This window comes from Salmo salar, chromosome ssa03, assembly GCF_905237065.1.
Source record: "Salmo salar chromosome ssa03, Ssal_v3.1, whole genome shotgun sequence".
Classification (NCBI taxonomy): Eukaryota; Metazoa; Chordata; class Actinopteri; order Salmoniformes; family Salmonidae; genus Salmo; species Salmo salar.
In genome coordinates this window covers 103394942-103406764 of record NC_059444.1, presented here as the reverse complement: position 1 = coordinate 103406764, position 11823 = coordinate 103394942, and the positions used below count along the sequence as shown (strand labels likewise).

The following is an 11823-nucleotide window of genomic DNA, read 5'->3' as shown; positions in this document are numbered from 1 at the left end:
GAAGATTCCCAAACCCGCCCGATCCTCACTGTGTGCGTTCATAGAAGTGCAAGTGTGGGTTGGCCTCTAGCCGGTGATATATTCTCCGGGAGGGGGTGGGGCTTTACAGGGGTACTGGTCAGTCTGAGCTGTCTGATTGTGGGAGCCATATTCCTAATACACCATGAACCACTCGAGAAGTCAGAAAGTTGTAACTTGACCCATAGTGTAGAAGATGAGGAGTTTTTATGGCCTAGGTACAAAAGGTCACTCGATCTGGATAAAAAGGAAGTGAGATTAGAGTTAGGGAAGGATGTCTCAATAGAGTTCTATGCAGACCAAATGGGGTCCCTAACCTCCTGGCAGTCTAGGACTCGGACTTCATGGGGAAGATATCTGTGTAGATCCCGGTGTAACTCATGGAATCATAGCTCACACAGAGAGAGAAGGCTATGTCAATCCACACACCCAATATAGAAACAGATGGAATATAGTGAAGGCCAGGGTTTTTGACTGCAATCCAGAGCAAGGGAAGTATTGCTTGAAGATAGGAATGACCATTAAAAGCATAAAGAAAGAGGATTTAGGGTTATGGTATGTTGGCCTTGACCAGACCATTGTCGACACTGCGGTACCATTCCGAGTAGTAGAGGTTAGGACAGGAGATAGTTCTACCGCCAGCCAGAATACCAGTAGTACCCCTGATAAAACGGACATTACCCGTGTAGTCATCCAGAGCCAAGGACCGGTGAGGATAGTTCAGACGAAAGATCTTAACCTGTTGGGTCTAGGGGGCAGCATTTGCACGTCTGGATAAAAAAAATGTACCCGATTTAATCTGGTTACTAATCCTACCCAGTAACTAGAATATGCATATACTTATTATATATGGATAGAAAACACTCTAAAGTTTCTAAAACTGTTTGAATGGTGTCTGTGAGTATAACAGAACTCATTTGGCAGGCAAAACCCTGAGACATTTTCTGACAGGAAGTGGATACCTGATGTGTTGTATTGACTTTAAACCTATCCCATTGAAAAACACAGGGGTTTAGGAATATTTTGGCACTTCCTATTGCTTCCACTAGATGTCACCAGCCTTTACAAAGTGTTTTGAGTCTTCTGGAGGGAGATCTGACCGAACAAGAGCCATGGAACGATGATGGCCCATTAGACACCTTGCGCGCGAGTTGATGTTGGGTACCCTCGTTCCAATACGTTATAAAAGAGTATGCATTCGTCCACCTTGAATATTATTCATGTTCTGGTTAAAAAAGGCCCTAATTATTTATGCTATACAACGTTTGACATGTTTGAACAAACGTAAATATATTTTTTCCCCTCGTTCATGACGAGAAGTCCGGCTGGCTTACATCATGTGCTAACGAGACGGAGATTTTTGGACATAAATGATGAGCTTTTTTGAACAAAACTACATTCGTTATGGACCTGTGATACCTGGAAGTGACATCTGATGAAGAGAATCAAAGGTAATGGATTATTTACATAGTATTTTCGATTTTAGATCTCCCCAACATGACGTCTAGTCTGTATCGCAACGCGTATTTTTCTGGGCGCAGTGCTCAGATTATTGCAAAGTGTGATTTCCCAGTAAGGTTATTTTTAAATCTGGCAAGTTGATTGCGTTCAAGAGATGTAAATCTATAATTCTTTAAATGACAATATAATATTTTACCAATGTTTTCTAATTTTAATTATTTAATTTCTGACGCTGACTTGACTGCCGGTTATTGGAGGGAAACGATTTCCTCAACATCAATGCCATAGTAAAACGCTGTTTTTGGATATAAATATCAACTTGATAGAACTAAAAATGCATGCATTGTCTAACATAATGTCCTAGGAGTGTCATCTGATGGAGATTGTAAAAGGTTAGTGCATCATTTTAGCTGGTTTTATGGTTTTGGTGACCCTGTCTTTGACTTGACAAAACATTACACACAACTCTTGTAAATGTACTGTCCTAACATACTCTAAATTTATGCTTTCGCCGTAAAACCTTTTTGAAATCGTAAAACGTGGTTAGATTAAGGAGATGTTTATCTTTCAAATGGTGTAACATAGTTGTATTTTTTGAAAAATGTGAATTTTGACATTTATTTGGATTCAAATTTGCCGCTCTTGAAATGCACCTGCTGTTGATGGAGTGCACCACGGGTGGCACGCTAGCGTCCCACCTAGCCCCAAGAGGTTGAAGGTAGAGCAGGGCTTTATTATGGACAGACTTCTCCCATTCTTAGCTACCGTCGTATCAATATGTTTTGACCATGGCAGTTTACAATCCAGGGTTACTCCAAGCAGTTTAGTCACCTCAACTTGCTCAATTTCCACATTATTCATTACGAGATGAACAGGTGAGCAGTACGCGTCTATGTAATGAGAGCATGAACAGTGTGAGGACCGTTAAAACGTCTTAGGGCTAGGGGGCAGTTTTCGGAAGTTCGGAGAGTCTGGCGAGCCCAAAGTAAAATGCCTGTTACTCAGGCCCAGAAGCTATGCATATAATTGGTAGATTTGGAAAGAAAACACTCTGACGTTTCCAAAATTGTTAAAACTGTATGTGGTACTGTATGTGGATGATCAGGGCTTTATTCAGAAAAAGTTTCTTGGGCTACTTTGATTTGCCAAGTGGGCGAGATGTGAATTCCGTGTTTAATTTCATGGACAAACTTGTTGTTCAAACCTACGATGGCTCACCTTCAAGGGAACGTATCTGCTATTTGTATTTCCAGCTAAGTCCCCTCCTGTTCCATGGTTTAACAAGCGATGACCACTCTACTTCCATTGTCAACTAACTCCTCACATGAACTGGAAGCCACGTCTCATGTGGCCCACTCAACCACTGGCACATTGAATGTTTCCTCTCCAAGCACGGTGAGGGAACCCCTGTTAATTTTCTCTCATTACTTTATGTAGAGTCAATCACAAACACAATCACATTATTACACATCTATGATTTGACTCCTTGCTTGGACTAACTCATTCTTAGCTCTTTTGTCTCACTGTGTAGTGTTTTTGTGTTGTCTTCCCAGTCAAACCCTGCCCTGCACTGGTCAAGCCTCTGAACACCTCAACTCATGCCTCATACCCTCATTCAATCACTGCTGTGATCCCTTCCCAAAATGGTGTAAGTAGCCCTCTCATTCCTATTCCCCATAATATTGTACTATAAGTGTCTTTATTAAATGCTTTAGGTTAAAATAATTACTCTTTGACGATTTTTGAAACACATTTTTGACATCTCTGTGCGTTCTGCTCCTATACTGTGGGTCTCCCATCCTCCTCAACAACAGACATGTCTAATAACGTGTAATACAATTCATCATTAATAATTCTGCAAGTTTTCTGTTTTCAGAAGCCTGATTCTACTCACTGTGGTAGTGTGGAAGTGTTGAGCTGTATTATTTGGCCTGTGGTCCTGTTGTCCCCAGTCCCAGTGGTGAAGATAATGTCTTAATTGAGCTTCTTGTCTGTGACTGAGATACGTAATCTGCACATTTACTAAAACGTCAGCTCTCATCTCTCCCAATGTTCTCAATGTCAAACAATGAAGGCCGGGTAGTTTTTTTTCATGATTGCAACCCAGGTCATTTTAGTCGGCTGGACCTCGCTACATATTCGTCGCCAGACCCACTGGCTCCAGGTCATCTACAAGTCTATGCTAGGTAAAGCTCTGCCTTATCTCAGCTCACTGGTCACGATAACAACACACACTCGTAGCAAGCGCTCCAGCAGGTACATCTCACTGGTCATCCCCAAAGCCAACACCTCCTTTGGCCGCCTCTCCTTCCAGTTCTCTGCTGCCAATGACTGGAATGAATTGCAAAAATCGCTGAAGCCGGAGACTTATTGCTCCCTCACTAACTTTAAACATCAGCTATCTGAGCAGCTAACCGATCGCTGCAGCTGTACATAGTCCATCTGTAAATAGCCCAACCAATCTACCTACCTCATCATTGTTTTTATTTACTTTGCTGCTCTTTTGCACACCAGTATCACTACTTGCACATCATCATCTGCTCATCTATCACTCCAGTGTTAATCTGCTAAATTGTGATTACTTTGCTACTATGGCCTATTTATTGCCATAAGTCCTCACGCCATTTGCACAACCTGTATATAGACTTTTTTTTAAATTTTGTGTTGACTGTACACTTGTTTATTCTATGTAACTCTGTGTTGTTGTTTCTGTCACACTGCTTTGCTTTATTCTTGGCCAGGTCGCAGTTGTAAATGAGAACTTCTCAACTAGCAACCTTGTTAAATAAAGTTGAAATAATAAAAATAAAAAATATCCTATATCATAATGAGTCAGATTACATGGAGAGGGGGACCTGATCCTAGATCATAATGAATCAGATTACATGGAGAGGGGGGACCTGATCCTATATCATAATGAATCAGATTACATGGAGAGGGGGGGACCTGATCCTAGATCATAATGAATCAGATTACATGGAGAGGGGGGACCTGATCCTAGATCATAATGAATCAGATTACATGGAGAGGGGGGGACCTGATCCTAGATTATAATGAGTCAGATTACATGGAGAGGAGGGACCTGATCCTAGATCATAATGAGTCAGATTACATGGAGAGGGGGGACCTGATCCTAGATCATAAATAATCAGATTACATGGAGAGGGGGGACCTGATCCTAGATTATAATGAGTCAGATTACATGGAGAGGGGGGACCTGATCCTAGATCATAATGAATCAGATTACATGGAAAGGGGGGGACCTGATCCTAGATTATAATGAGTCAGATTACATGGAGAGGGGGGGACCTGATCCTAGATCATAATGAATCAGATTACATGGAGAGGAGGGACCTGATCCTAGATCATAATGAATCAGATTACATGGAGAGGGGGGACCTGATCCTAGATCATAATGAATCAGATTACATGGAGAGACGGATATATATAATATAGGCTACTATTTTTTAAATATTTAATATGCCATAAACTATTGTTTTTTTAACAGTTTCATTAATTCATTGTAATTAACTTAATCATTATGACACACCCCTCTCTATTGTCATTGGTTGCACTAATTGCACTGTTTGTCAACATAACCTGGTTCAAGTATTGATGACATCACCCTGAAGAAGGCACAGTGATGCTGAAACGTTGGTAAATACCCAATCAATTACTGGGAGTTTATATATGGAGTGTGGGATTCTCTTTATTTTGATAGTTTATAACTCTTATGTAGTTGCCATCTTTTTGTGTTTTTCAGGCAGCCTGGGAAAGAACTGAAAAAACTCACTAAAGAGTCAAGACAGAGACACCAGAAAGACCCAAGAAGACTTGGACGCAGCATCAGAGGACAGAGAGGGATGTTCAGAACTCACTCAGTCTGGTCAGTTGGTGAGGGTAGACTTGGAGGCTGCTTACCTGACACGAAGTCTGGAGGACATGGAGGAAGTCCCCCTCCTCTCCCCTACCTTCCCTATACCCCCTCCTCTCCCCTACCTTCCCTATACCCCCCTGTCCCCTACCTTCCCTATACCCCCCTCCTCTCCCCTACCTTCCCTATACCCCCTCCTCTCCCCTACCTTCCCTATACCCCCCTCCTCTCCCCTACCTTCCCTATACCCCCTCCTCTCCCCTACCTTCCCTATACCCCCCCCTCTCCTCTACCTTCCTATACCCCCTCCTCTCCCCTACCTTCCCTATACCCCCTCCTCTCCCCTACCTTCCCTATACCCCCCTCCTCTCCCCTACCTTCCCTATACCCCCTCCTCTCCCCTACCTTCCCTATACCCCCCCCTCTCCCCTACCTTCCCTATACCCCCCCCTCTCCCCTACCTTCCCTATACCCCCTCCTCTCCCCTACCTTCCCTATACCCCCTCCCCTACCTTCCCTATACCCCCTCCTCTCCCCTACATTCCCTATACCCCCTCCTCTCCCCTACATTCCCTATACCCCCTCCTCTCCTCTACCTTCCCTATACCCCCTCCTCTCCCCTACCTTCCCTATACCCCCTCCTCTCCCCTACCTTCCCTATACCCCCTCCTCTCCTCTACCTTCCCTATACCCCCTCCTCTCCCCCTACCTTCCCTATACCCCCCCTCCTCTCCCCTACCTTCCCTATACCCCCTCCTCTCCCCTACCTTCCCTATACCCCCTCTTCTCCCCTACCTTCCCTATACCCCCTCCTCTCCCTTATACCCCCTCCTCTCCCCTACCTTCCCTATACCCCCTCCTCTCCCCTACCTTCCCTATACACCCTCCTCTCCCTTATACCCCCTCCTCTCCCCTATAACCCCTCCTCTCCCCTACCATCCCTATACCCCCTCCTCTCCCCTACCTTCCCTATAACCCCTCCTCTCCCCTACCTTCCCTATACCCCCTCCTCTCCCCTATCTTCCCTATACCCCCTCCTCTCCCCTACCTTCCCTATACCCCCTCCTCTCCCCTACCTTCCCTATAACCCCTCCTCTCCCCTACCTTCCCTATACCCCCTCCTCTCCCCTACCTTCCCTATACCCCCTCCTCTCCCCTACCTTCCCTATACCCTAATCCTCCTCCCCCCTACCTTCCCTATACCCCCCCTCCTCTCCCCTACCTTCCCTATACCCCCTCCTCTCCCCCTACCTTCCCTATACCCTCCTCCTCTCCCCTACCTTCCCTATACCTCCCCTCCTCTCCCCTACCTTCCCTATACCCCCTCCTCTCCCCCTACCTTCCCTATACCCCCTCCTCTCCCCTACCTTCCCTATACCCCCTCCTCTCCCCTACCTTCCCTATACCCCCCTCCTCTCCCCTACCTTCCCTATACCCCTCTCCTCTCCCCTACCTTCCCTATACCCCCTCCTGTCCCCTACCTTCCCTATACCCCCTCCTCTCCTCTACCTTCCCTATACCCCCTCCTCTCCCCCCACCTTCCCTATGCCCCCTCCTCTCCCCCCACCTTCCCTATACCCCCTCCTCTCCCCTACCTTCCCTATACCCCCTCCTCTCCCCTACCTTCCCTATAACCCCTCCTCTCCCCTACCTTCCCTATAACCCCCTCCTCTCCCCTACCTTCCCTATACCCCCTCCTGTCCCCTACCTTCCCTATACCCCCCCCCATTATGTTGGAACATCATGTTTATTTTTTTGAATCTTGTCTTTGTTTGTGATCAGGTTAGAAGAGAATGACTCCTCAACCCAAGAGGCCCTGGAGCAGCTGTGATCAGGTTAGAAGAGAATGACTCCTCAACCCAAGAGGTCCTGGAGCAGCTGTGATCAGGTTAGAAGAGAATGACTCCTCAACCCAAGAGGCCCTGGAGCAGCAGTGTGGAAACATTTGGGGAAATTTAAGGAAGGTTTCCTGGTAAAGAGGATTGACTGTTACGTAAAGGGTCAGAGCCACTGAGTGGACAAAATATTAAGGATACCTTCCTAATATTGAGTTGCGCCTGGTCAGTTTGTCATGGAAAGAAAGGTGTCCTTAATGTTTTGTGTAAATTACATAATAACTATACATTTATGGATTGATTTATATAGCCTATTGTTTTCTATTTATTCAACCTGCCATCTACCCACCTGGGGACTGAGGGTTATGAGAGAACCCCCACATCACTAGCTTCTCTTTATTCAACCTGCCATCTACCCACCTGGGGACTGAGGGTTATGAGAGAACCCCCACATCACTAGCTTCTCTTTATTCAACCTGCCATCTACCCACCTGGGGACTGAGGGTTATGAGAGAACCCCCACATCACTAGCTTCTCTTTATTCAACCTGCCATCTACCCACCTGGGGACTGAGGGTTATGAGAGAACCCCCACATCACTAGCTTCTCTTTATTCAACCTGCCATCTACCCACCTGGGGACTGAGGGTTATGAGAGAACCCCCACATCACTAGCTTCTCTTTATTCAACCTGCCATCTACCCACCTGGGGACTGAGGGTTATGAGAGAACCCCCACATCACTAGCTTGCAGGTTCTGCAGCCTTGTAAAGATAAGGAGGGGATGAATGGGAGGCAGGTTGGCATTTATTGTCATGAATCTTGCCCTGGAGGCAGGTTGGTATTTATTGTCATGAATCTTGCCCTGGAGGCAGGTTGGCATTTATTGTTATGAATCTTGTTCTGGAGGCAGGTTGGCATTTATTGTCATGAATCTTGTTCTGGAGGCAGGTTGGCATTTATTGGTATGAATCTTGCCCTCTAGGCAGTTCAGCAAAGTATTCACTAGCTGGCACAGGCACAAAGTAATACAATCAGATTTTAATCCTTACCTCAACCCTAACCACACTGCTAATCCTTCCCTTAAATTAAGACCATAAAACAACATTATTTTCCACAGCCAATTCTGACTTTGCAGCTGACATATCTAGAGGAAATCGCACAGTTCTGCCTCCAGGTCAAGATTCATGACAAACGTCAACATGAGACAGGGAGAAGCAATGTAAAAAAATCAATAACGAAATTGTTTTCACAATAAACATGCTTTTTCTTGTTTCAAGTATGTTTTATTATGAAAAGTACAATATATCCATGTATACTTGTACAACTATGGAGCGTATGTCCACATATAATTGTACAATTTGTTTTTCCAACATAAAAGACAAGAAATGATCACATTGGTATTTTAACAGTGTTATTGTAAGAGTTTAAATGTTTAAACAGAGGATACATCTAAAACAGGATAAAACAAGTGCAGTATGTTGTGAGAATGTTACTTTAACGTCGACTCATAACGTCACACTATAACTTCATGGGAGTCTTGTGGAAAGACTAACGGTGTTATTGTAAGAGGTCATGGGTCAAGGTCCTCACAATTATAGGAAGATGCGCATGTGTGTGTGTATGTGTCCTGTTTGTGTGTGTGTGTGTGTGTGTGTGTGTGTGTGTGTGTGTGTGTGTGTGTGTGTGTGTGTGTGTGTGTGTGTGTCCAGTGTGTGTGTGTCCAGTGTGTGTGTGTGTGTGTGTGTGTGAGTCCAGTGTGTGTGTGTTTGTTTGTCTAGTGTGTGTGTGTGTGTGTGTGTGTTTGTTTTTTGTCCAGTGTGTGTGTGTGTGTGTGTGTTTGTCCAGTGTGTGTGTGTGTGTGTGTTTGTCCAGTGTGTGTGTGTGTGTGTGTTTGTCCAGTGTGTGTGTGTGTGTGTCCAGTGTGTGTGTGTGTGTGTCCAGTGTGTGTGTGTGTGTGTGTTTGTCCAGTGTGTGTGTGTGTGTGTCCAGTGTGTGTGTGTGTGTGTCCAGTGTGTGTGTGTGTGTGTTTGTCCAGTGTGTGTGTGTGTTTGTCCAGTGTGTGTGTGTGTGTGTGTGTGTGTGTTTGTCCAGTGTGTGTGTGTGTGTGTGTTTGTCCAGTGTGTGTGTGTGTGTGTTTGTCCAGTGTGTGTGTGTGTGTGTGTTTGTCCAGTGTGTGTGTGTGTGTGTGTTTGTCCAGTGTGTGTGTGTGTGTGTCCAGTGTGTGTGTGTGTGTGTCCAGTGTGTGTGTGTGTGTGTTTGTCCAGTGTGTGTGTGTGTTTGTCCTGTGTGTGTGTGTGTGTGTGTGTGTGTGTTTGTCCAGTTTGTGTGTGTGTGTTTGTCCAGTGTGTGTGTGTGTGTGTTTGTGTGTGTGTTTGTCCAGTGTGTGTGTGTGTGTGTGTTTGTCCAGTGTGTGTGTGTGTGTGTTTGTCCAGTGTGTGTGTGTGTGTGTGTGTTTGTCCAGTGTGTGTGTGTGTGTGTGTGTTTGTCCAGTGTGTGTGTGTGTGTGTGTGTTTGTCCAGTGTGTGTGTGTGTGTGTGTGTGTTTGTCCAGTGTGTGTGTGTGTGTGTGTGTGTTTGTCCAGTGTGTGTGTGTGTGTGTGTGTTTGTCCAGTGTGTGTGTGTGTGTGTGTGTGTTTGTCCAGTGTGTGTGTGTGTGTGTGTGTGTTTGTCCAGTGTGTGTGTGTGTGTGTGTGTGTTTGTCCAGTGTGTGTGTGTGTGTTTGTCCAGTGTGTGTGTGTGTGTTTGTCCAGTGTGTGTGTGTGTGTGTGTGTGTGTCCAGTGTGTGTGTGTCCAGTGTGTGTGTGTCCAGTGTGTGTGTGTGTGTGTGTCCAGTGTGTGTGTGTGTGTGTCCAGTGTGTGTGTGTGTGTGTGTCCAGTGTGTGTGTGTGTGTGTCCAGTGTGTGTGTGTGTGTGTCCAGTGTGTGTGTGTGTGTGTCCAGTGTGTGTGTGTGTGTGTGTCCAGTGTGTGTGTGTGTGTGTCCAGTGTGTGTGTGTGTGTGTCCAGTGTGTGTGTGTGTCCAGTGTGTGTGTGTGTCCAGTGTGTGTGTGTTTGTCTAGTGTGTGTGTCCAGTGTGTGTGTGTCTGTGTGTATCCAGTGTTTGTGTGTGTGTGTGTCCAGTGTGTGTGTTTGTCCACTTTGTTTGTCCAGTGTGTGTGTGTGTCCAGTGTGTGTGTGTGTGTGTGTGTATTTTTGTTTGACCAGTGTGTGTGTGTGTGTGTCCAGTGTGTGTGTGTGTGTGTGTGTGTGTGTGTGTGTGTCCAGTGTGTGTGTGTGTGTGTGTGTGTCCAGTGTGTGTGTGTGTATGTGTGTGAGTGTGTGTGTGTTTTCATTTGTCCAGTGTGTGTGTGTGTGTGTAAGTGTGTGTGTGTGTGTGTGTGTGTGTGTGTGTCCAGTGTGTGTGTGTGTGTGTGTGTGTGTGTGTGTGTGTGTGTGTGTCCAGTGTGTCCAGTGTGTGTGTGTGTGTGTGTGTCCAGTTATTATTTCAGGGACACTGAGGAGTCATTATAAACCCAGAACCCTGGATAGAGGGGCTCAGTGAATGTGGAGGTGAATGTGATCAGGTGGGTCAGTGTGTCAGAGGAGGCTCTATAGAAGGACAGAGTGCCGGCTGGCCAGTCCAGATACACTCCTACTCTGTGGGGTCTGGAGGAGGGGACGTCTATGGTAGTGGGATTATTATTATGCCTGGCAGAGTAACTGTCGTCAGAGCAGAACAGACTCCAGGACTTGTCATTACATCCAAGACAACAGTCATCACCCCCTCCTCTCCTGCTGATTCCTTTATATGTCACTCCTATACCAGCCCCCATTATCCCACTCCACTCTACCTCCCAGTAACAGCGCCCAGTCAGACCCTCTCTACACAGCACCTGTCTGCAGTCCTCAAATCTCTCTGGGTGATCAGGATACGGCTGCTCCTCTCTCCTCCATGTCACCTTTCTGTTCTCCTCAGACAGAGAGAGGAGTCTGTTTACTGTGTTTAGGTCCAGTGTGAGATCACAGACATCTGATGGATGAAACCAGACACAATATTAGAAATCATCATCATTCACATTAGAATGTTAACTCACTTTTCACTAATTCATTTAATGTAGATGTTTCTAGGTATCAAAAGGAGAAGTTAAGGTAACTTGAGACTTGTTGAATGATCATATGTTATACTGTATGGTAATATAATACACACTTATTCACATTAATTACACACACACACACACACACACACAGCAACTCTTTGTAAACGTTGGTGTCCCTGATTTGTGCTTCTGTAGAACTACAGCTGATATTTAATATGACCAAGTCAGTAATGATGGTGGTCTTTGACTTAACTTGAATTAAGACTTATTCTTAGTCATATTCTTCACAGCAGTCAACACTCACATTTTCTAAGTCCAGGTTTCATTCTGTTCTCTCCACCATGTTCCACACTGTAGCAGTAAGCAGAAGAACAGACAGTCATTGAGGGATACACCTGAACTCACACACACACACACACACACACACACACACACACACACACACACGCACACGCACACGCACTGGTCAAGCGTTGGTAAGAGCGTTTTCAGTGTTTGTGTCCAGTGTGTGTGTGTGAGTTCAGTATGTGTGAGTGTCCTGTGTGAGTGTGTGTGTGTCCAG

At 45.5% G+C, this 11823-nt stretch overlaps 1 protein-coding gene across 1 annotated transcript in view; it reads right to left on the bottom strand.

Moving 5' to 3' along the window:
• Nucleotides 1-10663: 10663 nt before the first annotated feature.
• LOC106593134 (NLR family CARD domain-containing protein 3-like) overlaps nucleotides 10664-11823 on the bottom strand; it is a gene marked incomplete at its 5' end in the record, with an annotated part of 25316 nt that continues 24156 nt past the window's right edge. The window contains one exon of the mRNA XM_045716102.1: nucleotides 10664-11183. Coding sequence (XP_045572058.1) covers nucleotides 10665-11183 — 519 coding nt within the window. The remainder of the gene's footprint in view (nucleotides 11184-11823) is intronic.